The 27339-nt window shown below is 43.8% G+C and overlaps 1 protein-coding gene across 3 annotated transcripts; it reads right to left on the reverse strand.

Moving 5' to 3' along the window:
- Positions 1 to 3305: 3305 nt before the first annotated feature.
- Positions 3306 to 25562, reverse strand: LAYN (layilin). 3 transcript variants are annotated; one of them, XM_058545249.1, is made up of 8 exons: positions 25083 to 25561; positions 24425 to 24448; positions 21884 to 22181; positions 16028 to 16185; positions 11709 to 11741; positions 7972 to 8055; positions 5658 to 5760; positions 3306 to 3931 (listed from the first exon to the last, which is right to left on the reverse strand). In XM_058545249.1, the coding sequence occupies exons 1-8, from the start codon at positions 25165 to 25167 to the stop codon at positions 3568 to 3570; spliced, it is 1149 nt and encodes a 382-aa protein (XP_058401232.1). In that variant the 5' UTR covers positions 25168 to 25561; the 3' UTR covers positions 3306 to 3567. The 3 variants fall into 3 exon arrangements, with proteins under 3 accessions (XP_058401232.1, XP_058401235.1, XP_058401234.1); XM_058545252.1 differs by lacking the exon at positions 11709 to 11741 and having other exon boundaries at positions 25083 to 25562; XM_058545251.1 differs by lacking the exon at positions 24425 to 24448.
- Positions 25563 to 27339: the final 1777 nt, after the last annotated feature.

A 27339-nucleotide genomic window follows, 5' to 3' on the forward strand; every position in this document is an offset into this window, starting at 1 on the left:
CTTTGTAATTAGTGAGCATTTTGTGGGGGAGACACTTTAAAACTATGTAAATATTCCATACCTCATCAAAATTTCAATTTATTAATTTATTATTTTATATCAGTGTGGACTCATGGTTTTCTTTTTATCCAATGGGCTTTAATTTATCACTATAATTATTTATTTCGATGCTCAAATTATCTCACATTTGGCCAATGTGGGCCACTATAAGCTGGCTCTATTGACATATCCTCATTATCCTTGAATACTTCCTTGCTTTCTGGCACAAAAAATTTTCCAAGCTAATCTACTATTTTCCCTCTTCCGGCCATGAGATCAGCCATTTTTCCAAGGAGCTTTGGTTTATCCTAGAGGAGAATGTTATTTAGAAGCCAAGATCTGAGCACTAGCTAGAAGATGTATGTATGTATGTACATAGACATATATGTGTATATATACACTGTATTGAAAACCATGAGGTCATGCCAATATTTCTTTCTTTCTTTTCTTTTTTTGTGAGGAAGATCGGCCCTGAGCTAACGTTGGCCAATCCTCCTCTTTTTGCTGAGGAAGACTGGCCGTGGGCTAACATCCATGCCCATCTTCCTCCACTTTATATGGGATGCCGCCACAGTATGGCTTGCCAAGCGGTGTGTCGGTGCGCTCCCAGGATCCCAACCGGCCAACCCCAGGCCGCTGCAGCGGAGTGTGCGCACCCAACCGCTTGCGCGACAGGGCCGGCCCCACGCCAATATTTCTAATTTCAATCTAATACCACAGAGTCCACTCCAGTTTTCTCCCTTTTCATATCTGCAGCTCTCTTCTCTGACAGTGAGAAACCTGGCTCTTCTTTTCCTTGCTATGCTTATTTCATCGATCCATCCCTAGGCAACAAATCTCCCACCATCGCTGCTGCCTCATGTCCTACGAGGATGGCCTCCTCACCCACTCAGACCACACCCGAGCCAGCTCTCTCCTCTGCATGGACACCTTCCTCACCCTACTCAAGGCTGACACCCCATTCTGAGCTACCAAGTCCCCGCCATGTCCCTGGACACAGATGTCTACCTTCCTTTGACTTACCTAATGGCTTTAGGACTGAAGCGTTCAGAAATAGAAAGGAAAGAAAGGGAAGGGAAAAGGAAGGGAGAGTAGAAAGAGCTGCACACAATTAAAAAAAGAAAAACAAATTATAGCAAATTCTCTTTCACTCACTTGTGTTCTGATGTCTTCTTTCCCCACTAGCATGTAAGCTCCATGAAATGGAGTCTGTGTTATTTACCATTATATGCCTAGCACTTAGCATGTTTCCTGACACAAGGTAGGTGTATTTAAAACTTTTCGAATAAATGAATAACATAAGAAAAAAAGGAGCTTTATAGCTAACGTGTTGGGAAATGTACATAACCTACACTCCAACATATCCAAGCCTTAGCCTGAAATCTAGTGCAGTGTGTGGCACATAGTAGGTATTCGAGAAACTCTTTGTCAGTGGATAGACCCAAGGAATTATCTGATACATACATTTCATTGGTTGTATGTGTCACAGTGGGGGAGAAAAGCTGGGAACTATGGTTTTAAATGGTGAAACAGGTTTACTAAATTTTCAAACCATACCAGATGAATAAGCTCAACGTTCAATTTGAACATAACACAACATTTCACAAGTGTTTGTTAAATTAGCGAAGTGCAATTATCAGAGATAGAAATGGAGTTGGATAAATTCAGGCTAGTACATCTGAGGAGGAGAAAAGAAATTGAATAATTTATATACAGGGTAAGACTGGTGCTGTGCACACACAGAAAGAAGAGCTCTGTGGGCCCCAGTGTAGATAACACACTGATGACGCAGGAAGATGCTGAGGGCTTCACTCTGATAATAACCTTAAGAATGTGTCCTCATTTCTAGTTTTAGTGACAAAAACGGTTCACACAGTTCACCAGCTTCTGTTTACTTATTACTACACTTCCTTATTTGTAGGCAACGAGTGCTTTTCTGACTAAAATAACTCAATTACCTCCCCCACCCAGGTAGAGTGTGAAAAACAGGTCAAGCTGAAATATTTAGGCTATTTTACGTCAATGTGCAAGATGGATGCTTCATCCATTCAACAAATATTGATTGTCTACTCTGTGTGAGGTGCTGTCTTGGGTGCAGGAGGTACAATGCTGACAGGGTGGATAGGATCCCTAGCCTCATGGAGCTTGCAGCTTAATAGGGGCCAGAGTAGAGGGGCACAGGGGACGATACAGGGATAGATCATAGAGCTAGGCTGTCTGAAGCAAAATGGGGACTTGGAGGTTTTGGAGCAATGAATCAGTCCTTCACACTACATCACTGTTTTTGCTTGAAATGTTCTAACTCCACAAAACACATTTCCCTGAAGCAGGCAAAAGAGACGTGTTTGTTATCGACCCCGTTCTCTGCCCCAGGAGGGCAGGTAATTGGGCAGTAGTGACAATCTGCTGCATTCGATACCGCTCTGACCCAGACTAGTTAATTCTGTCTCGTCTGGGGCTCCGCATGTGAGGCAAAGTTATAAACTCTTCTAAAATAAGATATATGAGGACAGGTTAAAATAATAGGATAGAAGGAGGTTGCTGGTGATTTAAATAATGGGCTTCAGACCTTCAAAGTGTAAACCACCAATGTTAGGCCAAGAAACTTCTGGACTCTGGATTTGAGTCCAAAAGTATTTGAAACAGTCAGGTCCCTAAAACAAAAAGTAGGAATCATTATCACTGTTAGTACCATTGTGTCGATGCTCCAGTAAAGCAAACACACAAACACAACCACGTGCAGTATCAGGGCTGGGAGCACAAACACAACCACGTGCAGTATCAGGGCTGGGAGCACAAACACAACCACGTGCAGTATCAGGGCTGGGAGCACAAACACAACCACGTGCAGTATCAGGGCTGGGAGCACAAACAACCCTAGAAGCCAACTCGAATCTCAGTTTTAGTTTCTAAACTATTGCCAAGTTGGATATTTCCAAGTTTGGATGTCAGGAGAAAGAAAAAAAGGTCCCTCGAGGCCACACGCAGAGGAAGGGCTGTAGACACAGACCGACTAACATTCTGTTTCCTGCTTTTTATTTGATTTAACTCTTTGAACAGAAACAGATAGAAGAATTGCTGATGTGCAGGCCAGCCTGATGCTAGCATATGCGGGCTTTGAAAAGCTTCTGTAATTTCTGTCTCTTTGTGATTGTGTGTGCTGCTGTATAAAGCAAGAAAAACTGAGCCTAAAGATGGGTTTCCCAAGTCCCACAGCCACAACCTCACCCCTGCCAATGAAAGCACTGGCCCCTGAAAGTCAGATGTAACCAATCAATTGACATTTATTTTCTGCGACATGCCAGACCCTGGGCAAGGTGCTTTCTATCAAGGTGGAGCTGGTAGAGGCTGGGATAAGGGATACAGTCAAAACTTGGGGATCCAGCAGGAGCTAATGGGGATCACATGCTCACTCCCAGGACTGGATCTGAGCATTTTCATAGACCTTCTGAGTCCTTATAGAAAATAGGAGAATTTTGCTTCTCTTTTCTTTCCCATTCTTGTTAGTTCAAGTGTTTTTCGTGCGTCCTAATAACCATATATTTCATTTTCCACCCATCCAGACTCCCTGCTCCTCCCCGTTCGGTCTGGGGAGAACTCGTAAATGTCATTGGTCACGAAGCCACTCTCCATGCTCGCCAGAGTCACGAATCCACTTTCGGATGGGTTCACAGCCATGTTGTCATAGTCACAAGACACATCATCGGGAGTGGCTTCTCCGGAACACACTCGGAATGAAATGTTCTTCAGGTCTGGCCGGGGCTCAGCTAAATCAGCTTCACTTTGTTTTCGGATGACGTTGTAAACCTCTAGGTCTGGGCTGTTCCCTTGGTGAGGAGAGGGCCAGGTGGTGTGCTGCTCCTTTGTGCCGGGGCCTGGCTGCTCCCGCTTCCTAGGAGGAAAGAAAACCAGGGCTGAATATTTTAGACAAGGGGATTGAGAACATCCCTGTGCCTCCTGTTCAGGCAGGAGGAAGTCATCCTGGGCCATCACTGTTCTGCACTTGTCACCTACCTAACCTTACAGGTCAGAGCTTTGGGGTGGGGTGGGGTGAGGTGACAAAACAGGAAAGTGTTGTTATGTTCAAAGTGATTGTGTATCTGTCATTCACTGCTGCCAACGCACAGAACAGAGGTGGTTATCCTGGGGTCCCCAGAGCCCCCAGAGGGTCCGTGGATAGGACTGGATGGGGAAAAATATCACATTTTTAAAAACTCATCTGTAGGTGAAATTTAGCCTGTCCTTCAATTCTGAATGTAGGCAATAAACCAGAGTAGAATTAGTAATATCTTTGACTTGATCACCAACAGAAATCATAGATATAATTTTTATATGACATCACAATTATTATAGCTGCCTTAAAATATTTTATGCTCATCCCTACTACAAAATTATGATAATTATACTCACCACTAAACAAAAAAAGCATGAATAAAGAAGCACATGTATTACTGTATCACATATTCATTTTTGGAAATATTTTGCTTAACTATTTATCAGTACAGTTGCTTCCTTTGCAATCCAATGTATTTTATTTTATGCATTTAAAAATATTGTTCTGGAAAGAGGTCTACAGGCTTAAGCAGACCACAGGGGTCTGTGGCACAAAAAAGGTTAAAAATCCCTGAGATAAACTCCAGCCTCAGAGTCACAATTCCCAAATCCTAACGAGGTGCTAAATAGGTAGAGAAAGGCAGAGAAATCAAGAAGCAACTGCAGAGTAAGCAGTTGGAAAATATATCTGTAATTTTTTGAACTGAATTCTATTTTTAGATTAAAAGGAATTAACTAATAAAAATGATCATAGTAAGAGCTAACATTTTTGAGTGCTTACTATATGCTCGTTCTGCGTGTATTAACTGCTTTAATTCTTCTAATAATCCTATAAGGAAGTTATTATTAAACAAAGTAGGTTTGACATTGGAATCTTACTAATTCATCTTAAATTAGTGTTCAAAATGAGTCAAATCTTAAATTGGACTTTAGTTTTCCTGTTGTAAAAGCCTTTTCTATGTAAACCATGATGATAGGGAATAAAAAGTTAGCCGAGAAGAACTCTGGGTACCTCAAACGTGGTGGCACGTGGTCCATAAATAGAGGTGCTCTAGGCTACTTAACGTAGCTATTTTGTAGCATCTACAATTGTGTATTCAATTAAAAGAAAAGTCAATTAAAAGGATTTGAATTATTTCATTTTGAAATTAAGTGATTTAGTTTTGGATGTTTGTCAGAATGCTTTGGAAGATTTTTCATATGGCTCACTATTCATTCCTTCACTCACCCAAGAAAAAGTTTTGGAGTGAGAGCATACATTCATGAGAGCATTTTGCTGAGTGATGTGTGGACACATAGGAGGTGAATAACACAGTTTCACCCCTCAAGTCATTTCAAGTGTTCCATGCAAAAAAATTAAAGAATATAAGATTGAACTCTTAATCACAACTAAGCACAAATGCTTATTACTTCCGAATGCCCTAGCCCATCAGAGAATTTACTCTCAGATCTGCGATGGTGCTTCTCTTGGAGCTGCCAAGACTTTAATGAAGTAAACAGGGCAATGTCCAAATCCCAAAGAGTTCAGAAGACACAAAGGTTTACAGGATGAAGGTTTTACTTGCCTCCTTCTACAGATCCAAACCCAGCACACAACTGTGGTGACCACAAGGAGGAGAAAAAGAGGAACACTGGGGATTAGGATGTAGGCAAGATTCAAGGCAGCTCCTGAAAAGAAAAACGCTCGTTATCAGCATTAGTGATGTTTTTATGCGCTTCAGAACAGGCTTAAAAAAGCATAATCAGCACACAGTGTTCCGAAGAGCACATTCTTGGAAGGAAATACATATACAGTTACCCACTTGGCAAAGTCTTCTGGTTTCAATAAATGAGCATTTCCTACCTGTCCTATTATCTGAAGTAATAGAGAAAAGATGTTTACATTTTTGGGTCTGTTGCAAAATGTCAGAAGGGCACTTTTGTTCATGAAAATTTTTTTTTCAGAGGAGAGAGATTCTCTCTTTTCTTGTTCTTCCTCTCCCTTGATGAAGCAGGGGCTGCCTGGGCAGTGTTGATGTCTTTGACTCTAAGGACAAAAATGGTAGTTCCCTAGGTGGGCTAGGGGAAAGGGAGGGAAAAAGAAGCAAGCCAGAAGTCTTGGTGTTGTTACCATGATAGAGAAGGTCACATGAAGCACGTGAATCAGACTCTAGAGCCTTCCGAACATCTCTAAGACTAACCAGATCCAGCTGGGCCCACGAGCAGTGACTGTGCAGGGTGCTTAGAGGTCTGCTTTCCTGATCTTTTCTGTCCTTTAAGTCTTAGAACCAGAGAATTTTCCCTCAAGGGGCTTTGGGAGGAATGAAGGATTGGAGACTGACTGCCTTCCTCCTCCCACTGGTGCCAGATTCCCAACCATCCAGGGGCTGTTGATTTGTTTTTTTGGTGAGGCTGCAAACCTGACAACCACCAAAAAAAAAAAACCCCAAACCCAAAACCAAAACAACAAACAAACAGAAAACCCCCAAACCAAACCCACTTTAAATACCACCAGAATAACAAAGAGAAATAAAAATGCCACCCACTCCTGCATAGTACTGTGTACTTTTTTCAAAGCATTTTCACACATTATGTCTGTTGTACAAGAAAGAATTTGACTGGCCTTTGTCCCTGATTACTGGGAGGGAGGCTCTAACTCTTTGGAATTTCTCAGGTAATATTTCCTGAGCCCCTCAGACCATCCATATCAGACATATGCTGACAGAGATGTCTCAGGATAGGGGCTAGTGGGGAGGTAGTGGGGCCTAGAGATTGAATTCAATTACATGGCCAATGATCAAATCAATCATGTCTAAGTAGTGACACCTCAATAAAATCTCTGTACACCAAAGCTCAGTGGAGCTTTCTGGTTTGTGAACACACATGTGCCAGGAGGGTGATAAGGCATCCTGATTCCACAGGGAGAGGACACAGAAGCTCCCCATTTGGGACCCTCCCAGACTTCACCCTATGTGTTTTTTCATTTGGTTGGTCCTAATTTGTATCCTTTATAATTAAATGTAGTCATTAGTATAGTGTTTTCCTGAGTTCTGTGAGTTGTTCTAGGAAATTATTAAACCTGAGGGGGTAGTGGGGCACGACCTGGGTTTATAGCCACTTGATTAGAAGTGCAGGTGGCCTGGGGACCCCGAACTTGTGGCTGATGTCTGAAGTGAGGGCATTCTTGTTGCAGATTGAGCCCTTAACCTGTGGGGTCTGCATTGACTTGGAGTGGCTAGTATCAGAATTGAATTGTAGTATTGCAATATCCTATTTCATTTTATGGACACGGTAATGCTCTCAGGCAGATAAGAAAAATATTATTACTTCCATTTTGCAGATGACTAAACTGAAGAACAGAGAAATTATGTGGTTTTCCCAGTGACAAAAACCCAGATCTCCCTCTTGAAACTCAAAGTGAGTCGAGGTTGAAAGTCCATTAGCACTCCAATCTATTACCGCATTTTCTTTTATATTTTATGATTTGACTTTTAAAATGTTTTTGCCCATTTCCTCTATTTGTTTCATAAATGAATATTAATCACAGATATTATGCATCATGGCCTGGGCCGTTCTGCTGTTATTTTTCTACACCCATTCTCTCAGTTCCCTACCCCAACCACCTCCCACAACTTCTGGGTAGTTCCCAAGGCTCCGTCTTCACACAGATTTTTCACCTTCTCTCTAGTCTAATCTCCCCAATTATCTTAGGATAGCTCCATTTGTATATTTCACTGACGAACTCTAACATTTAATGCAGTTTTTGCAAAGTCATAAATGCCCTGTCTAGTTCCATTTTTAAGTAGCTGAGGGAAAGAACAAAGTAGAAATGTAACTAGGGGTAATTTGTGATCAAGAGAGTCCCAGTATCTATTTTTCCCTGGAGAGTTCTGTACATACCTTTGCTTTCTTTAAACGTTTCTTTGGCATCTTCTTTCTCTATGTCTTCTGGAAGCATTGGTGTTGCTGGCTCTGTTCCTTCACCTGGAGAGAGACACACGGACTTGAGAAGCTGGAGAAAGGCATCATAATCCAGATATTCTCTGAGGTCCTACCAGGTTCAAGGTGGGGTGTCAAAAAGCATAGCAATTTGATCAGTGCCTTTATAAACAGAAAAGTAAAGGGTTGAGTTTGCTGGCCTAGAGGTTTAGTTGTCTTTGTCTTTCTGGCAGGACTCTTGCTGCCAAGAATCATGTACAGTCATGTGTCGCTTAATGACAGGGATACATTCTGAGAAATGTGTTGTTAGGCAATTCTGTCGTTGTGCGAACATCACAGAGTGTACTTACACAAACCTAGATGGTATAGCCTGTTACACACCTAGGCTATATGGTGTAGCCTATTGCTCCTAGGCTACAAACCTGTACAGCGTGTTACTCAACTGAATACTATAGATAATTGTGATACAATGGTAAGTATGTGTGTATCTAAACATATCTAAACATAGAAAAGGCACAGTAAAAATATGCTATAAAAGATAAAAAATGGTACACTTGCATAGGGCACTTACTATGAATGGAGCTTGTAGGACTGCAAGTTTCTCTGGGTGCGTCAGTGAGTGAGAGGTGAGTGAATGAGAAGACCTAGGACATTACTGTACACAAATGTAGACTTTACAAACACTGTACACCTAGGCTATGCTAAATTTATGAAAAGATATTTTTCTTTCTTCAATAATAAATTAACCTTAGTTTAACGTAACTTTTTACCTCATAAACTTTTTAATTTTTTAAAACTTTTTGACTCTTTTGTAATAACACTCTGCTTAAAACACAAACACATTGTACGGCTGTAAAAAAATATTTTCTTCCTTTATATTCTTAATCTATAAGATTTTTTTCTATTTTTAATTGTTTTTTCTACCTTCTAAACTTTTTTGTTAAAAACGAAGACACAAATACACATATTAGCCTAGGTCTACACAGAGTCAGGGTCATCAATATCACTGTCTTCCACCTCCACATCTTGTCCCACTGGAAGGTCTTCAGGGGCAATAACACATGTGTTGCTGTCATCTCCTATGATAACAATGCCTTCTTCTGGAATATCTCCTGAAGGACCTGCCTGAGGCTCTTCTTGAGGAAGTGGCACTCTTTTCAGAAATATGTCCATGGTGGTTTGCTTGGTTTGTTTCTTTTTCTCATCATAGATGTGCTTGTAAGCAGAAAATGCACCATGAACATTCCTCTCTATTAATGAAAACCTTTTGGTGTTGGGGTCCATGTTTTCAAAATTTTTAAAGAGCTTGTTGAGGTCTGCAAATGCTTCTGGTAAACTCTTCACTGTGAATTTTCTTGGGAGTTCTTCTTTTTTCTTCTCCGGCAGTTTCCTTTTCTCTTGCCTCTTCTTCAGCTATGCATTTCTGTTTCAGTTCCAACAACTCCTCATTAGTCAATGCATCAGGAACCACCTGTCGGAGTTCCTCAATGTCATCCTCATCCACACCCAGGTTAAAGTTGTTTTCCATCTCAACCACAGCCTTGTTGATTTTTGCAAGCTCCTACTCCTTGGCAAATCCTTTGAAGTCATGGATGAACCTCTTGAGTATCTTCTTCCAGATGCCATTCATATACTCCTTGGTGACATCACCCCAAGCCCAAACAAGGTTCTTGACGCAGTCATAGGTGTTGTAATCCTTCCAGAATTGCATCAGTGTCTTCTCAGTGTCTTCCTCAGTTGCAGCAAGAGCCTGGGTAAAGGTCGTCCTCAGGCAGTAGACCTTAAAAGCTGCTATAACTCCTTGATCCATTGGTTGGATCAAAGAGGTGGTATTTGGAGGAAGAAACACTGCTTTGATATTGGGATGAAGGTCACCAATAAAAGGAGGATGTCCAGGAACATTATCAACAATAAGCAAAATCTTGAAGGGTATGTTATTCTCCAAAGAGTACTTCTCCATTTTGTTGGCATAGCAATTCAAGAGGGCATCTTGGAAGAGGAGCTGGGTCATCCAAGACTTCTTATTTCTCCTGTAGCACACTGGTAGTGTGTGCTTATTGATTTGCTTGAAGGCCCTGGGGTTCTCACTGTACCAGATCACAAAGGGTTTTAATTTGTAGCCTGCAATATTGCCCCCAAACAAGACTGTTATCCTGTCCTTAAAAATCTTGAAACCTGGCATTGACTTGTCTTTTTTATGGATGAAAGTCCTTTTAGGCATCTGTTTCCAGAATAGGGAGGTTTTATCCATATTGAATGTTTGTTCTGGCAAGTAATTTTCCTCCACAATCAGCTTATCTAGAGTTTCCAAAAATTCTTCAGCTGCCTTCACATCAGCACTTGCAGACTCACCACTCACTTTCACATTATGTAATGAATAATGATTCTTGAATCATTTAAACCATCCAGAGCTAGCAACAAATTCAATATCATAGTCAAGTCCAGCCTTTTCTTTCAACGTTGCTAACAAACTTTTTGCTTTGGCTGTGAGTGTCATGGTGCTGTGAGGGACATGCTTCTGCTTCCGGTCTTTAATCCAGGTCATTAGAAGTTTCTCTATGTCTGATATAAGACCTTCTCGAATTTTTGTTCTTCTTGTTATCTTCAATGAAGTGGATCCTTTAACAGCTTCCCTCACTTTGTTCTTGTTCTTCAAGATCGTAGCTATGGTGGAATGGGACATGCCTGACTGGTGAGCAAGAACCATCTCTGATTTTCCACCTTTGTAGTCCTTAATCAATTTTAATTTTGTTTCCAGGTCAATCATTTGACGTGGCTTCTTGTTGATAACAAAAGCAGTGGATTTTGTATGCTTAGGGGCCATGAGGAACAACACAAGATCAATCAAGCACAAGAGAAAATGATGCAATCAAGAGACGCAGTATACATGAGATGTATGAGGCTGCTGATAGCATAATACAGCATACTGTTTTTCAGTAAACTTTTTATTTTTCTTATTTTACTAAGGTCATAATATAAACTTTTTATAAGTAGAAAGAGTACACTCTAAAATGATAAAAAGTATAGTAAAGTAAATACAAAAACCAGAAACATAGTCATTTATTATCATTATCAAGTATTAGGTACTGTACATAATTGTATGTGCTATATTTTTATAGGACTGGCTATGCAGTAGGTTTGTTTACACCAGCATCACCACAAACATGTGAGTAATGCATTTGCTATGTCATGATGTCACTAGGCAATAGGAATTTTTCAGCTCTATTATAATCTTATGGGTCCATCGTCATACATGTGGTTTGTTGTTGACGGAAATGTTGTTATGTGATGCATAACTGTACTGAAACAACCAGCAGGCAGCTGGCATCAAGGCACATAAAGTACTGAAGGAAAGGGCCAATGACTCACTTCTAGGACCATAAATTATTGGTTTGGCTCACTTCTTGTCTCATTAGACTGAATTATTCCTTTCATAATGTCAATAATGACAAGTAAAATCCCAAACTGAATTTGGAACTGTTGCTTTTTGGCTTTGAGAGAAATAGGCAACACTAGAGAGTGAGATTAATGAACTACTTGTCACAGTCGGGTATGGCATACACCTGTCCAAATGGTCTGGGTTAACACCAGTGGTCTTTCTGTTGAACAGTCTGGTCTAAAGAACATATAGTTCTAAACCTATGAAGAAGGGCTGTGAAACAGCCCAAATTAACTGAAATCTCAAATGACAGGCTTACCTGTGGGCCTTGTAGAAGGAGCTGTTGGTTTCTCTGTAGCAGAAAGAAACAAAAATGAAAATAATAGCTAAACTTACATGCCACTTGAATGAAATTGGCCAGAGCAAGGCATCCATTCATTTGCTCATTCAGTCATCCAATAAACTTTTTTTTAGTGTTACTAGATGGCAGGAACTGGGTTAGTAAGTCAAAGGAATCACTTCTGCACAAAGACTACCCTTCCTGTAGCTTTACTTGGGCACTTTTTTTGTTTTTTAAAAAGTATTTAAAAACATTTAAATACAAGAATTTCCAAATACACACACAATTAGAAAGACTGGTATAATGAACCTCTATGTACCATTACTCAGATAGATTCAACTCTTATCAGCCAGCGTACCGCTAATCTAGTTTCAACAATAATCCCTGCTCCTCCCCAACTATACTCAGGCCTGGATTATTTTAAAGCAATCCAAGACATTTTAATAATTCCTGTTGGGGATGTTTTAGAAAGCAACAAACACTGATCTCCAAGCAGTGGATGTGGCTGGGGGGCTAGGTAGACCACTGGCCAGCCCCAAAACAGAGACTGGTGATCTAGAACCCTGAGTCATTTAAAAGATTTCAGAGCCTCAGGAAAGTCAGGTTGCGCAGACAACCTATATCAAATGCTTTTACTTTTGGCTGGGAGTGTGTCAGCCTCTTGTATTGGCCGTGAATGTCGTCTTATGCTAATCAGATGCTCTGGGATTCATGGGGATGGGGTCCTTAAGGGCAAGATTTTAGAATTCACAGTCCTAAGGCCAGGATGTCAAGGCTATTCTGAAGTTTCATTCAGAAAGGAAACTTTTAATCATCTTCCCATAAGTGTGTGTGTGTGTGTGTGTGTATAGGTGATGCAAATCCATTTATTTATTTATTTAGAAAACCACACATACGTAGTGCCTGCTACATGATAAAAACATCATTATGTTCTAAGTGTTTTTTAAAAACAAACACAATTTATCCTGATAACAGCCTTATGAAGTAGGTGCGATTATTATTTCGATTTTGTACACAAGGAAACCAGGCACAGGAAGATTAAATAATTTGTCCAAATCTCACAGCTAATAAGTAGCTGAACTGGGATTTGAACTAAATAAATTCAAATGAAAATTAAAATTGTAAGGAGACAAACTCTGTGCTAAGTAGTGGAGATATAATAGCAAAAGAGAAATAGTCCCAGCCCTCTAAGGCTGTTACACTCTACAGGATGGCCATAAAATATGGAAATGGAGGACAATATTAATAAATATTAATTTTGTGTATTACATTGTAATACATAGTATATTCAATAACATTACATGATCTATTCATTTTCTTGTTCCTCCATGGTTCAATCTACTGTGCAAAACTGCAGTAAACATGGCACATTAATGCAGCATTTCCATCAATCCCTGCAATGCATTGCCTCCGACGATGTCTTTGATTTTCACTGAATATGTCTATGCCTTTGGCATACCCCATAAGTAATCAAGTGTTCAGATCTGGCTAGCATGCCACCCACTCTGCGTGGTTACATTGTTAAATCTAGTTTTAGATGTTAGACAATCAGTCCCTTGCCCCTCTGGCATAATGGATGGTGTGCCAGCCTGTTGGAACACTGGATGACCTTTCCCTAGCCCATCAAGTGTAGGGATTAATTGGTCAAACGTGTGTTTCCAGACCTTATGCCAACCATGTAGTACACGGGACAAACTTATAAATAGGCATTTAAAGTACTGTGTATGTGAGGTGCTATGATTCTTATAGCAGGAACACCTAACTTAGTTTTGATGGGCCTTGGAAGGTTTCCCAGAGGAAATTATTTTTTAATTTCTTATTTTGAAATAATTTCAGATTTATGAAAATTTGCAAGAATAGCACAAAGAATTCCCATAGATCCTTCACCAAAATGTTATCATTTTATCATATATCATTTATTTAATTATTCTTTCTCTTTATATATATCTCTATATATTTATACCTATATTTTTATCTATATCTGTATCTATACACGTATATGTATAGGGAACACATACAGGCACATGCATAACTTTTTTTCTGAGAGTAAGTTGCAGACATGGCTACCCTTTACTCCTAAGTACTTCATTGTGTATTTTAAAAGGTTGTGTGTGGCGGGGGGGCGGCGGGGGGCGGGGGTCATTCTCTCACATAACCACAGTACAATGATCGAAACCAAGAAATCAACATTGTTATCCTATTATCTAATCTGCAGACCTTATTCAACTTCTGCCAATTGTCCTAATAATGCTCTTTATAGAAAACCATCATCATCATCTTCATCATCATCATCATCCAGGATCCAATCCACGATCACCTGTTGCACTTAGTTGTTGTGAGAGAAGGTGATGTTTAACCTGAGCCTGAAAGGTGAGAATGAGTTGACTGGGAAAGAGGAAGGGTGTTCCAAGCACAAGAAACAGCAATTAAGCGCTCTTGGGGAACTTCACAGAGTGCAAAGGGGAATGGGATGAGGGGAGGAGTGGGAGTGGTGAGAATGGAGGCTGGAGAGAGGCAACGGTCTGGTCATGCCGATCCTTGTACAGCATGCTAAGGTATGTAAACTTATCCTGAGGATGGATGGCCACATAAAGGCAATGTGTTAGTTTTTCTCCATGTGCCCACCTCCCTCTGCCCAATCTATTCTCTGTTCTTCTCTGTGTCCTGGGAGGCTGACCTCTATGGACTGGTCTTTGGGGCTCCCTTGTCCTTTGGCTTCTGACTGGACTTAACCAATGGGTGGCAGAGGAAGGAGATCAGAGGGCAGGGTAGGAGTATTTATTCCATAGACCCCCTGTGGTTTGACAGTAGCTGCATTTTATGTTTACAGCTCCTGTTGGGTGGCTTCTCTTCCATGAATCCAAGCTCTCTCTGGGTTCTACTAAAACCATTCTCTCTCCTCACTCCTTTAGGCCTAGGGATGGTAACAGCTTCCCATTGTAGCTAGTCCCTGGGCACTTCACTGTCCCTTGCCCTTTGCCCACACTTCTGCAACTATCTTTTTATTATACTCTCCTAATTATTCCCTTACATCTTTATCCATCTTTTTCCTGCCAGGACTCAGTCTAACACAGGTAATAGCAAAAGTAATAAAGCATATGATTTAAAAAAACCCAACTAGATTCAAAGTCCAAAAATAAAAGGATATGAAAACAACTGTCAAAATCTCACATTTCAACAAATGTTTAAAAAGTACAAAAGTTTAAATCATGGAACTAATAGGATAGAATTAACAAAAGTGATGGGAAGCCACTTTCTAACAAGTGTCTTCCTTTCGTTGCTCTGAAAAGGTGACCTGCTAAGCTAGCCTTGATCTTTGCAATCTCCCTTCCTAAGACAACTCTGTATGGTGTGGAGGGCCAGGTCTCTGGAGAGAAGAATTCATCTGAAGGGTTAAAGAGGGAGGAAAAACATCTTTTAGCAGCAAAAATTGTAGCAAAAGCATAGTCCAATTCAAACAATTTTAAAATGTCAGGATTAATTAGTCCCCAACTAGATGTAACTAACTAGTCATTCTACTCCTATCAGGAAAGGATGCACAACTGAGGCGAAGCAGTGGGCTTCAGGGAGGTGAGCATCTTCAGGGACAGATCAAAAATCACTTCAGGTTTAGATCTAAGTCAGTTATAATGGGCGAATTTTGGAAACTCAAGCAGAGGGAGACCACAGGCTTGTAGCCAATTCAAAATCCTTAACAGATCTAGAAGCAAATGCCAGTGGAATTTGCAAGGCATATATAGAGGGTGGCCTGGGGAGTTGAAGCCTGTTCATCAAAGTGTCTGCTATCTGCCCAATGCCAGTGAAATTGGTGTATTTTATCATCTACCTCCTTTGGTCATTAGTCTGTTTCCTTAAAGCCCCAGAAAATAATCTCACATGGCTGTTAGAAGACTTGCAGGAACAATGGCCAGCTTCCTTTCATATTTCTTCTTTATTCCAAGCTCCTAACAGCCAACCTCACATGTGGAAAGAATAACAATTTATGATTGTCCACTCAGAGGGCTTTTTGTTTCCTGAAGTTCTCATAATCCTTGCTTTATCATACATAAATTATACCTTTTCTTTTCTTTATCCCTTCTCTTAGCATCCGATACCCCTCTCCTTTGCTAGGAGTACTGTTCAACTAGGAAGTGTCACTATATTTCTCTTTACAAAAATTCCCAATGTTTAACACTGCTGGCAATTGCAATAAGCTTTTCTTAAAGACCACATCATAAATTCTTGGGACTAGCAGTTGCTTATGAAACGAGAGAAGAGGTTGATAATTCAACCCCATAACTTGGGAGAGGATTCATTACCATCGGAATATTTGCAAATGAAATTGTTCTTCATGTTGCATCGGTCGTCATTCCACTGGAACATGTAGAGGCCCCCGATGCCGGGGGGTGCTGACGGCTGATGGTACATGACTACGCAGACCTCGCTGCCACAGGAAGGCTCATCCACGTACCAGTTCCTGTAGGAAAGAGATCAACGGTGAAGGCAACTGGAGAAGGGATCCAAGGACTTCAAAGCCTTTGTTTTTCCATCAAGTTCCACTGAGCCATGAACTTAAGATTCTGCTTCAGAACACGATAGGCAGAGAGTGAGGAATTGAAGTACTGCCAATAAATAGAACCACACGCCTTCTAACACGGACATCACAATCAATCATCTGACATATGCCACAACCTCTTTGCAGGGAGGAATATATTACCATATGATGTCTGCAAACTAATTACGAGAAAAAGCAGCTAGCAGGGCCAGTCTGTACAATCTTATTTCTTTCTTGATTTTCGCTAACTGGGTTTTATTTCTCTTTTTTTGGAAATCGATGCACTGAGAAGAGGCATGACTTAACTCATGCAGAGCTTACCCTGCTCCCGTCTCCCCATGCTTTTCAGTGGCCATAACTGCCTTCCTGGCCCTGGGAAGTAGATGGAAAATTCAAGCATCTGAGCAAGACTTTCCAAAGTGTAGAGGCTGTCAAAGCAGGTGAGGGGGGCTGGGGACAAGTGCAAGAGGCCCACATGGTCTTTTTCAGTTGTTTCCACTTCAACAGGCTGATGAGCCTCTCCGTCAGCCTCTGCTGCAGATTTCTTGTCTTTGTCTCCCTAGCTCCTGGATGGGCTGCATTAGCAGCCTCAGCTCCACGATCCAGTGGGACCTGGAATTAAGTGGTACTGCCACCCAGTTGGATATGTGGGTGCCAGGTTGAGGCTTTGGATTCCACAGAGACTCTAAGTGCTGCAAGCACTCCCGCCATGCGTTGACTCAGGGCTGGGTTTTGCGGTCTGTCTGGTTACCTACCTGAGCTGTTTCCTGTCGGCCCTCAGAACTTCCCCTGATGCTCAGATTATTTAGCTGGGCCCTGCTGCTCTAACTAGCTCTTGTCAGAGCCCCTCGTTAGGAGACAGCTAAGAAGTCTCCTTATAGCTCCCCAGTATGGCTCTGCTTGAGTGCTACATTGTTGTCCACCAAAAGGAAGATCCTTTGCTGCACCCACTGGGTTGAATGTGCCTGGACAATAGCTGAGCTTGCAACACTGCTTGGACACCATGCCTGGACAGCTGGGGGCGCTGACTGGGGCTGGGCTCTGTACCTCATTAGTTACCTCTAGGCCATTTTCCAACTCTATTGGTGGACCTCCTACTCTGACTTGCCTTGTTCTCCCCACTGGCCTTGTGGCTTTATGTTATTTTGTTTCACAGATGATAGAATGGATGGAATGTTATGCCTGGCACCTGGTTTCTGGACTTGAGCCAGCTTTCAGGCTCGGAACTCCCTGATAGAAGGAGAGGCCAGGTTCCCAGGAGGAAGGACCCTGCAACACCACGGCAGGTGCACATGGTAATAATTTTCCCTGTTCTCTCACAGAGACCTCTGGCCATTTACTCAAGTAACCATACACTGGGGAAAGAGGAATACCCAAGTATTACAAGCACTGTTGGACACAAGGTGCAAGTTACATTGATACCCAAAGACTTGAAGTGGTATGAAGGTTACCCATTAGGGTGGGAGCATATTGAGGCCAGGTATTAAATGGAATTCTGGCTCAGGACCAGCTCACCATCCAGTGGTCATTCCCCAGTTCCCAAATGTACAAATTGAAAGCCTATGGAGCAAGAGCTATAATAATGAAGAAGGTCAAGTGGAAGCCTCTGAAACTGCACTCTTCCCCACCCTCCCCAAGACAGTAAATAAAAAACAATATCTTCTCCAGGGGAAAATGATAGAAAGTAGTGCCAACCTTAAAGACCTAGAGAATGCTAGGGTGGTATTTCCCATCATTTCTCTATTTAATTCACTAGTCTGGCTTCTGCAAAAACCAGGCAGATCCTGAAGGATGATACTGGAGTAGCATAAACTCAACCAAGTAGAAGCCTCAATTGCAGCTGCTATGGCATATGTGGTGCCTTTGCTACAGCAGGTTAACACGCCCTCAGGTACCTAGTATGCAGATATGGTGAACACTTTCTTTTCCATTTGTATCAGAAAGAGAATTGGAAACAGTTTGCATTCATTTGGAATGGACAACAGTATAAATTTATGGTCTTGCCTCAAAACTATGTTAATTTTCTTACCCTCTGTCATAACATGGTGTGAAGAGACATGGGCTGCCTAGACATCTTGCAGAAAATCACACGTTCATTATATTGCTGATATCATGCTAATTGAACCAGATGAGCAAGAAGTAGCTAGTACATTGGAGGCCTTAGTAAGACTCATATGCTCCAAGAGTTGGAAATAAACCTCATGAAGATTCAGGGGCCTGCCACTTCATGAAAAAGTGTAGGTGTCTAGTGATCTAGGGAATGCCAGACCATCCCTTTCAAATTAAAGAACAAATTATTGCAGCTTGCAATAATTTGAAGCATCTTGCAATAATTTGAAGAAGGAAGCATAGCATCTAGTAGGCCTCTTTGGGTTCTGGAGGCAGCATATTTCACACCTGAGAATACTGCTCTGGCCCATATACCAGCTGACATAAAAGACAGCCAGCTCTGAGTGGGGTCTGGAGCAGAAAAGGACTCTGAAGCAAGTCTAGGCCACAGTGCAAGCAGATTTGCCACTTTGGCCAAATGATCCAGTAGACCTTATTATTAGAGATATCAGTGGTGGGAAAAATAATGCCATATAGAATTTGCGACAAGTCCCAAGAGAGAATCACAATACAGACCCCTAAGATTCTGTAGCAAAGCCATATCATTTGTAGCTGAGAAATAGTCACCTTTTGCAAAACAACTCTTGGCTTGCTTCTAGGCAAGGAGCACCAAGAGACCATGCAACTCAACTTGCCCATCATGAGTAAGACACTGTCAGACACATCTAGTTGGGCAGGCATGGAATCAGTCTATTATAAGACGGAAGAGGTATATACAGGACTAAAGGGCATTGTATGAGCAGGATCAAAGGGCACTGTATAAATAGTAGAGCAGACTGCCATGACATCTACCACTATTGTACCAGAGCCTCTCCCTCAGCTTCCTCCTATAGCTGCATAAGGGAATCCCTGATGACTAGCTGATAGAGGCAGCCTGAACTTGGTTTGTGGATGGGTCACTCAAGTATGGGAGTACAACTCCAAAAAGACAACAGCTGCACTACAGCCCCACTCAGAGGTGGCCTTGGAAGATTAAGTCGTAAGGGGACATCCTCTCAATGGCCAGAACTTAGTTGGTGCACCTAGTTAGCCACTTTGTATGGGAAGAGAAGTTATTGGAGGTTAAAATATATGAGGACTCAGGGGTAAGGCAGAGATCTTGGCCAGCTGATCAGGAGAAAAAAATCTTTTTAAAAGGAGAAAGAATGGAAGATTGGGGACAAGGAGCTCTTGGATAGAGTGATGTGAATAGACGTATGAGAGCAGGCATAAAGTAGGAGACTCTATCACCTGTTAAGGCCCACCAGAAAGCATCTAGCATGGGAGAGGCCCTAAACAACCAGGGAGAGAAAATGACTCAGCCAGTTGATATCAGCTGCCTCAGTGCTGGCACAATAGATACATACCAGAGTAGCCATGGTGGCAGGGATGGAGACTATGCATGGGCTCAACAGTATTGGGTCCTTCTCACCAAGGCTGATCTAGCTACTGCCAAAGCTCCAACCTGCCAGCAACAGAGACCAACACTAAGTCCCTGAAAGAGCACCAACCCTGGGAGACCAGCCTGGCACTTGGTGGCAAGTTGACTACATTGGACTCCTTCCATCCTGAAAAGGGCAATGATTCATTCTGACAGGAATAGACACACAATCTGGGTATGGATTTGCCTTTCCTGCCTCAGGGCCTTAGCCAGCACCACTATGCAAAGGCTTACACAGTATTTGATCTACCAGCACAGGATCTCCTATAACATCTCATTAGACCAAGGGACCTATGTTATAGCAAAGGAGGTGTGGGAGTAGGCACCTGGCCATGGGATTTACTAGTCATATCACATATGGCACCATCCTGAGGCTGTCAGCCTGACAGAGTGATGGAAGAGCTTGTTAAAACACACAGCTGAAGCATTAGCTTAGAGGCTACTTTGTGAGGACAAGGCATCATCCTCCAAGATGAGGTGTACACTTTGAATCAATGACCTTCGTATCATCCTGTGTCCCCAAGAGTAAGAATACATGGGTCTGGGAGCCAAGGGGTAGAAGCAGGAGTAGCCCTGCTTACAATCACTGGTAGTGACCCACTTGGGGAATTTGTGCTTTTTGTCTCTGCAACGCTGGGCTCTGTGAATTTAGAGGTCCTAGGACTCAAAGGGGGAACACTGTCATCTGAAGACACAGCAAGAATCTTATCGAACTATGACCTATGGCTGCCACTTGGGCACTCTGGGATCCCTGTGTCCAGGGATCAGCAGGCAAGAAGAGGAGGCATTATCTTAGCAGGAGATAACTGACTCTAATCATGATAAAGAGGTAGGTCTGCTGTTACACATTATGGGCAGGGAGAAATATGTTTGGCACCCAGGTTATCTCCTTGGGTACCTGTTGGTACTTAGCCAATTTTGATGGTAAATGGAAAAGTGCAATCACTCCAGCCTGAGAAGTGCAAAGTGACTAGGGCTTCACACTCCTCAGGGATGAGGGTCGGGGTCCTGCCACAAGGTAAGCCACTGAGGCTCCCTGAGCAGAGGGTGAGGGAACTGGAAAACAGAGGAGGGAGGTCAATAAGTATCAGTTGTGGTCCTGGGACCAGCTGTAGTAGTGGGGAGAGTAGTTCATCTTATTAACCTTCCTTTTTAAAATTTCTCCCATGAGAATCCTAGAGAAGCTACTCCTGGAACTCAGATGAAGATGTGGATCTAACTAGAATAATGGGTGGACTTTAATAGATGCTGACATGCTGTCTTAAATATAATTGGTAAAAAAGATATATTTTAATCTTCATTCTTTTGATTGATAATGAGTTTAAACTCTTTTTCCATATGATTGTTTACCAATTCGATTTTGTATTTTGTGAACTGTCTACTCAGATCTTATGCCTCTTTATCTTTTGGGTTTTTTTTGACTTATATAAACTTTTAGTGTTTTATTGACTTATATAAACTCTTTACCATAAAAAAGATACTCTGTTAAATTTGTTAAAACATTTTTCCAGTCTTATGTCTGCCTTATGATTTCATATTTTTTGACATTTGTCCACGTCACTGAATTTCTTAGGGGGGGACAATGGCAATGCCATGGTGCAAGGGTAGGGTGTGGAATGAGTGAGTCTTGATGCGTTGGGCTCAGGAGGGTCCTACAAACTGCAGGCTTCCTTAAGTCCTCTCTTGGCCAATCCATAGAGTTATATCTTGACTCTGATTTCTTGCCCATCATCATGATGTGGTCTGGAGACCTATCTTGAGTCCTAGCCCCGCAGACCTTCAATCTCTCACTGGGGTTCTAGTCCAAAAAGCCAGACAGCCAGAACCACTGACTTCAAGCATCGCATGCCATTGAACAATGCTTCTGGGCCACACCCTCCTGAACAGAGCTTTTTGGACATGAGTTGGGACCAGATCAAGGCTGACTCACCACACTGCTCCAGTCAGTGCTATTCTCGTGCTGCTATCCCCTCAGGGCTCTGCCTGGCTAGGCCTTCTCCTCTTCCCCACTGACCCGGTGCCCTGGATCCAGCCTGCCTCCTTTCTGAGTGACGTCAAGTGAGTTTGCCGCTGTGGATTCCACACACTTACCTGAATGTTGATGTGCTGCCATCCGTCCAAGCATAAAGGTCCTGGCAGGCTGTGCTATTGCTTTGTTTCTCCTCACGCCTCCTGAGCCCAATCCAGAAATCGCCATCAGATGCCAGGAGGTTTTCAATGAACTTTTCTATCAGTCTCTGTTCATCTTCAGACTCGATGCTGACTAGCTGGCCGCCATCCCTCAGGCAGGCTGCTCTGGCTTCCTCAAAGTTCAGTCTTCGAGAAGCATCATGGAAGTAAATGACTTTATAACAAGGCCTCTGTGTTCCTCCCCGGCAGACCGGCTGCCCTAGAGAAAAAAGAAGCCAACCTATTTCAGTGTCCCCCAAAGAATACCAGGGCAGCAATGCTTAGAGGCATCTGAACGAAGCTCTCCCTGGTCAGGAATTCTGATTACTCCTCAGTGGACTATTATAATGTCTGTTAGAGTTCTCAGAGAAAATTAATACCCCTTCCAGCATGGAGATGCAGTGATTTAAACTATATTGTGTGGGGACTCCATGTTTTGTTTGTTTCATTACAGATTCTTGCAAAGCAGACATTTTTGACCATCCTTTAAAAGAGAGGTAGATGAAGATTTATGGTTTCACTTAAAGGCACACAAACATTCATGCCATTAGGGAGTCTCAGGGGATAGTGTGGCCTAAAGTGAATTATCTCTGTTTGGTGGTTCTTTCAGATAAGAGAGGCATTCTGAAGTCAGGTGTGGGCTCCTCTACCCTGGAACCCTCTGCCTATGTAGTAGGACTGAGAATTCGCCCAGTCTCTGGGATAAGCAGAAGCTAAGAGCATCAGATCCATGGAGTTTTCTGCTACTGATCTTGCCTGAAGACAGCATTTATCTCACTGAACTCGCATAGTAATCCCCTGATGTAGATATTGTTTATGCCCCTTTTTACAGATGAGAAAACTGAGGCTCAGAGAAATTAAGTAATTTGGCTAAGGTCACACAGCTATCAGCAGCATTGCCTGAGTCAGAACCCAGATCTAATTACAAAGTCACACCAGTAACCTCTGAACTATATTGCCCCCTCCTCACTCCACCCCAGGCTCAGGTGGCCCTGGTAGCCCATGTAATGTCTCGTCTGACTGACTGAAGACCATCTCAGACAAATGGCTAGGATTCTACTGAGGAGCAAATAACGAATCGTTCACCAGTACACACCACCCTAGCGTGTGTCCCCGTGCCCGTAGTTTTGTTGAAACATTAGCCTCATTACTCCTTTATTCAGTCAACGTGTACTGAGGCTACACTCTGCTTGGTGCTGTGCTAGGTGCTGGGAATACAGACACAAATGCCAGTTCCCAGCCCACAGGAGCACCCAGCATAGGTTTCTGGATCCAGATGTACAAAGCGAAAACCAAATTCAACCAGGGGAATCCCTTGCAGTGGAGAGCTAAACCGTGGGCTGTGGGTGTGAACCGCTGCCACAGAGCAAGGGATAAAGGATTTTGGTTTGGGAACCTCTTCCCAGTCCTCATGGAATGTTCTCATTTTCCTAACTTGTTTTGCAGCTGTGCAGGGAGCCAGATCGCATTCATTATTCCCAATACTGTCCAGAATACAGGGCAAAAGGCCACAGACAGCTGACTGCATTTTCAGTGCTAAATGGGAACAAAGCACATACGGATAATTCAGAAAGCTCCTGTGAATTCTTATTTTCTGTTTCTTCTTTCATTGCTTTTGTAAAGAAATTCTCAATAAGCGATAAGTTCTAAGAGTTTTGCATCTTCGTTCTCTGTCATTCTTCTGCTATTGCTAAATAGAGAAACTCTAACAGGACCAGTCCATCAGCAAATTAGGAGGCCTCAAAAGAGAGACATTCTCACTAAGGAGGTGTTCCAGAGAGACTAGGGACCACTGGCCAGATAGGCTGTGGCTGGGATGCTGCCTGAGAAGAAGGCTGGGCCAGCCCAGCTTCTAGGAGTCCTTAAAGTGGCTCCAAATGAGGCAGCAGAGGAAAAACGAATGAGCCCCAGGAACCCCCAACCTGGGCACCGGAAAAAAAAAGCTGAAGTTTAATTTACTGGCAGTCCCCACTTTTTCACCGTTGGATTATCAAGGGAAAACATAACACCTTAAATGAGTTTCCTGCATAGTCCAGCCTGGTCACACATCCCAAGTCAGCCGGTGAGTGCCAGAGAGAGCCAGAGCTGGAAGGAGGCCCGAGGGCGCATCTGGTTCCCCTGCCTTCAGGAAGTGTCTTTCTCCTCTCATTTGCAGGAAAGGGAAGGGCGGGAGGGACTTTTGTTCCCCACGATTGAGGACAGATCCCATACAGCCCTAACCCAAACAGCTTAATTCAGTTACTCTCCCCTTTGGCCGCCCCGCACCCCACGCCACCCTGAAACCAGCTTTAGATTCTTTCAATCAGCTTCGCAAGCACAGATAACGGAGCAGAGGTTTTCATTCTCCATCCCTCTTGTCAACCTGTCGCCTGTGAAGGGGACCTGAGAAAGGGGCATGGACATTCTCCCCCCTCCCCCGACATGCAGAACAAAGGGAAGAGGCAAGAAGCCAGAGCACTGTACCTCCTCTGACGTCCAAGTCCGAGGCTGCAGTGACACGACAGGAGGAAGGAAGCAGAGAGTCATTCCCCCAGTCAGGCGGGGCTTGTCCCGCGCTAACTAGGCTCCTTTCCGATCTCTAAGTGCTCTTATTCCAGCCATCCTCCCCCGCAGAAGAGACCAGGAGTAACGGGCTGGGTTCCCACGGCACAGCCGATACAGAATCCCTACTGTACCCGCCGTCTCCGGGGACAGGAAATCTCCCCAGTGGGCAGGGCGAGGGAGTTGGTGAGCCTGCCCTGCATGAGGGTCCCGGGGGCTACTGCGCCGCGTACAATGGAGCGGGCCGAGGGGGCACCTCCTGGGGCAGATTTGCTCACTGCCCCACCTAGCCGACGTCCCCACGAATTCCCGTAACCCTGGGCAGGGAACTGACTTCGAGCGATTCAGGATACGCAGGGAACCGGCGCTGGTCTCAGCCGCCGGGCGATTGCTTCCCTAGAAGCAGGGGGCGCGGGAGGGCTGAGTCCATTAGCGGGGCGGGGGCGCCACTCCCCCACCCACTTCGCGGAGGGCCAGAGAAGAGGCACGGTGGCCCTGAAGACAGCAGAAGCTGGGGTGCAGTGGGTGCATCAGCCGAGCCCGCCCGGGAACCAGCCCCCGCCCCAGCACGCGCACTCACCGCTTAGCAGGCGCCCCGTCGCGCCCCGGGGCCCCGCCAGCAGCACCGCCAGCAGCATGGCCTGCAGCGCCGCTCCTGGCTGCATGGCCCGGCTCCGGTGCGTCCTCGGACACCGGGGTGCTACGGCGGTGGAGCGGGCGGACCAGCGGCGGCGTGCACGACAACTGCAACCGCGGCAGCAGCATCTCCCGAGGACCGACGGACTCGGCACCCGGAGGAGGCGGAGAGGGCGCGGAGCCAGCCAGTCGCCCCTCCGCCTCCTGGGACGTCACTGCGGGGAGGGCAGCCCCGCCGGTTGGCCCGCTTCCGATGGCCTCCTCCCGCGCGCTCGGCGCCAGACACCAGTCCTGCTCGAGGGGAGCGAGCAGAGGAGAGGAGCCAGCTCCCCGCCCCACTCCGAGCTTCCCAGGGAGATCTTGTATTTGCCTAGGGCGCAGGGCCGAGGAAAAGTCCAGTCTGGCCTCTCTGAAATATGATGAAGAGAGCGCTGTGGCTAAAAACAGGACCGCATCTCGCCCCTCCCCTCGGGGGAATAGCCAAATTTATCCAGCGTCCCTAGGCTCTGCAGGGCGGGCCAATGGGAGGGGCAAGACACTGAGACCTACCTGGGGCTTGGTAGGCGAGTCCAGGCGCTCTCTTCACCTGAGAAAGAAATGGTGGATGCAGAGAATAGATGCTCAAGTAGGCAGGGTGCCCACTGGCCAGGCAAGCGATAGGACAGCGTGGATAGCGTTCAGGGAAGGAGGCTAAGTTGGAGTTCTGGCTAAGAGGAGAGTCGCTCCACCCGAAACCAAAGGATGTCTCTGAACTCAGCAAGAAAATAATATATGCAAATAATAAAGTGAGCATCCTGTTCAAAAACTGAGGTACTAAGTGGCAGAAGGTGGGTCTGATTTTCTTGCCTTTTCCGCCATAACACCCTCTTGTGAAGCACAGCACAAGCCCTATCTGAGCTACTGACTTCTGGGTTTTGGTCTCAGCTTGAGCCACTGCAGTTCCAGACAAACAGGCCGGAACACAGTCTGGGGGGATCTGTTTTAGTGTGAGCTGATAATATGGGGAAGCTCCGTTGCTGCAGAAAACAGCAGCATCGGCAGGATTAGGACTGACCTTTATGGCATGTTCATTTACAGCCCATCTTTATGTCCGAAGGAGAATATCTCACATCCAACACACGTTCTTTCCAGAAATTCCTGGTTATCAAATCAAAGAGAGAGCTGCTATGGTGAAAAGAAGCACTTGAGTTGGCATCTGATATTCTGTTTCCAATCCAGCTCTTTTTCACTGAATGTATGTGTGGCCTTCGGCAAGTTTCTTTGCCTAAGTTTCAATTAATTCTTGCTAACACTAAAAGTTACCTTAAGAGTTTTATGAAAGTTTGATAAGGCAAATAGATATGTAAGTGTGCAGATAGCTGGGCACTTAATGTCAATTACAAAGGATTTATTTCCAATATTACAACATCTGTTACAACTCAGAGAAGCCCTTACCTTGGCCCAAATAATTAAATTGTGCCCTGAGTTCTCCCTTTGATACCCTGGCCCTTGGGCCAGATAGACTTTGTTAAGGTGTACAGTTGACCTAAGGTGGTAGATTACAATGGTGACCTCAATTCTTCACATCACCTGTATCCACACTCTTTACCCTGTGACTTTGCAGCTCCTCTTACTAAAGAGGCAGAGAGTATTTCCCCACTTATTGTCTTTGTGTTTAACCTGTGACTTGTTTGGCCAACAGAATGAGCCAGAAGTTTCTGAGCCTAGACTGGAGAAAGCCTCCCATGGTTTTGTTTGTTTTCTTGCTTCTCTGCCACTCTCTGAGAGGAATATAGCTCAGATATCCCACTGGTCCATGTACAATCCCAAAGAAGACACATGGAGCAGAGCTGCCTCAGTCAGTCAACAGACATGTAGTGATAAGCAGACCTGTCTTAGTGCTGTAGGCTGAAGCAGAGCTGTCTGGCCAAGCCTAGATCAGCCAAACCCCCAGCTGACCTGCAGATGGGCGAATAATAATAAATGTTGCTTTAGATCACTTTGTTTGCGGTATTGTTGCAGCAACACCTAAGCATGATACCTGGAAATGCAGAGGGGTGTCAATAGGGGAGGGCTGGTTGCCAAGAAAGCTCACAAAGTGGAATTTTTCTTGGTAAAATAGCCTTGGTCCAGGGTCCAATCCTTCGTTTGACAAGCTCAAACCCAATCTAAGATGCTAAGATATTTACACATTGAGAAATGTAATCATCAGGTAAACTGGT

The sequence above is a fragment of the Diceros bicornis genome, chromosome 7 (assembly GCF_020826845.1).
Source record: "Diceros bicornis minor isolate mBicDic1 chromosome 7, mDicBic1.mat.cur, whole genome shotgun sequence".
NCBI classification, from domain to species: Eukaryota; Metazoa; Chordata; class Mammalia; order Perissodactyla; family Rhinocerotidae; genus Diceros; species Diceros bicornis.

Coding starts and splice junctions, on each gene's coding strand:
- LAYN (XM_058545249.1), bottom strand. CDS start 25,167: ATGCAGCCAGGAGCGGCGCTGCAGGCCATGCTGCTGGCGGTGCTGCTG. Junction 22,182..24,424: donor GGACTTGGACGTCAGAGGAG/GTACAGTGCTCT, acceptor TTTTTTCTCTAG/GGCAGCCGGTCTGCCGGGGA. Junction 5,761..7,971: donor AACGTTTAAAGAAAGCAAAG/GTATGTACAGAA, acceptor TTTTCTTTTCAG/GAGCTGCCTTGAATCTTGCC.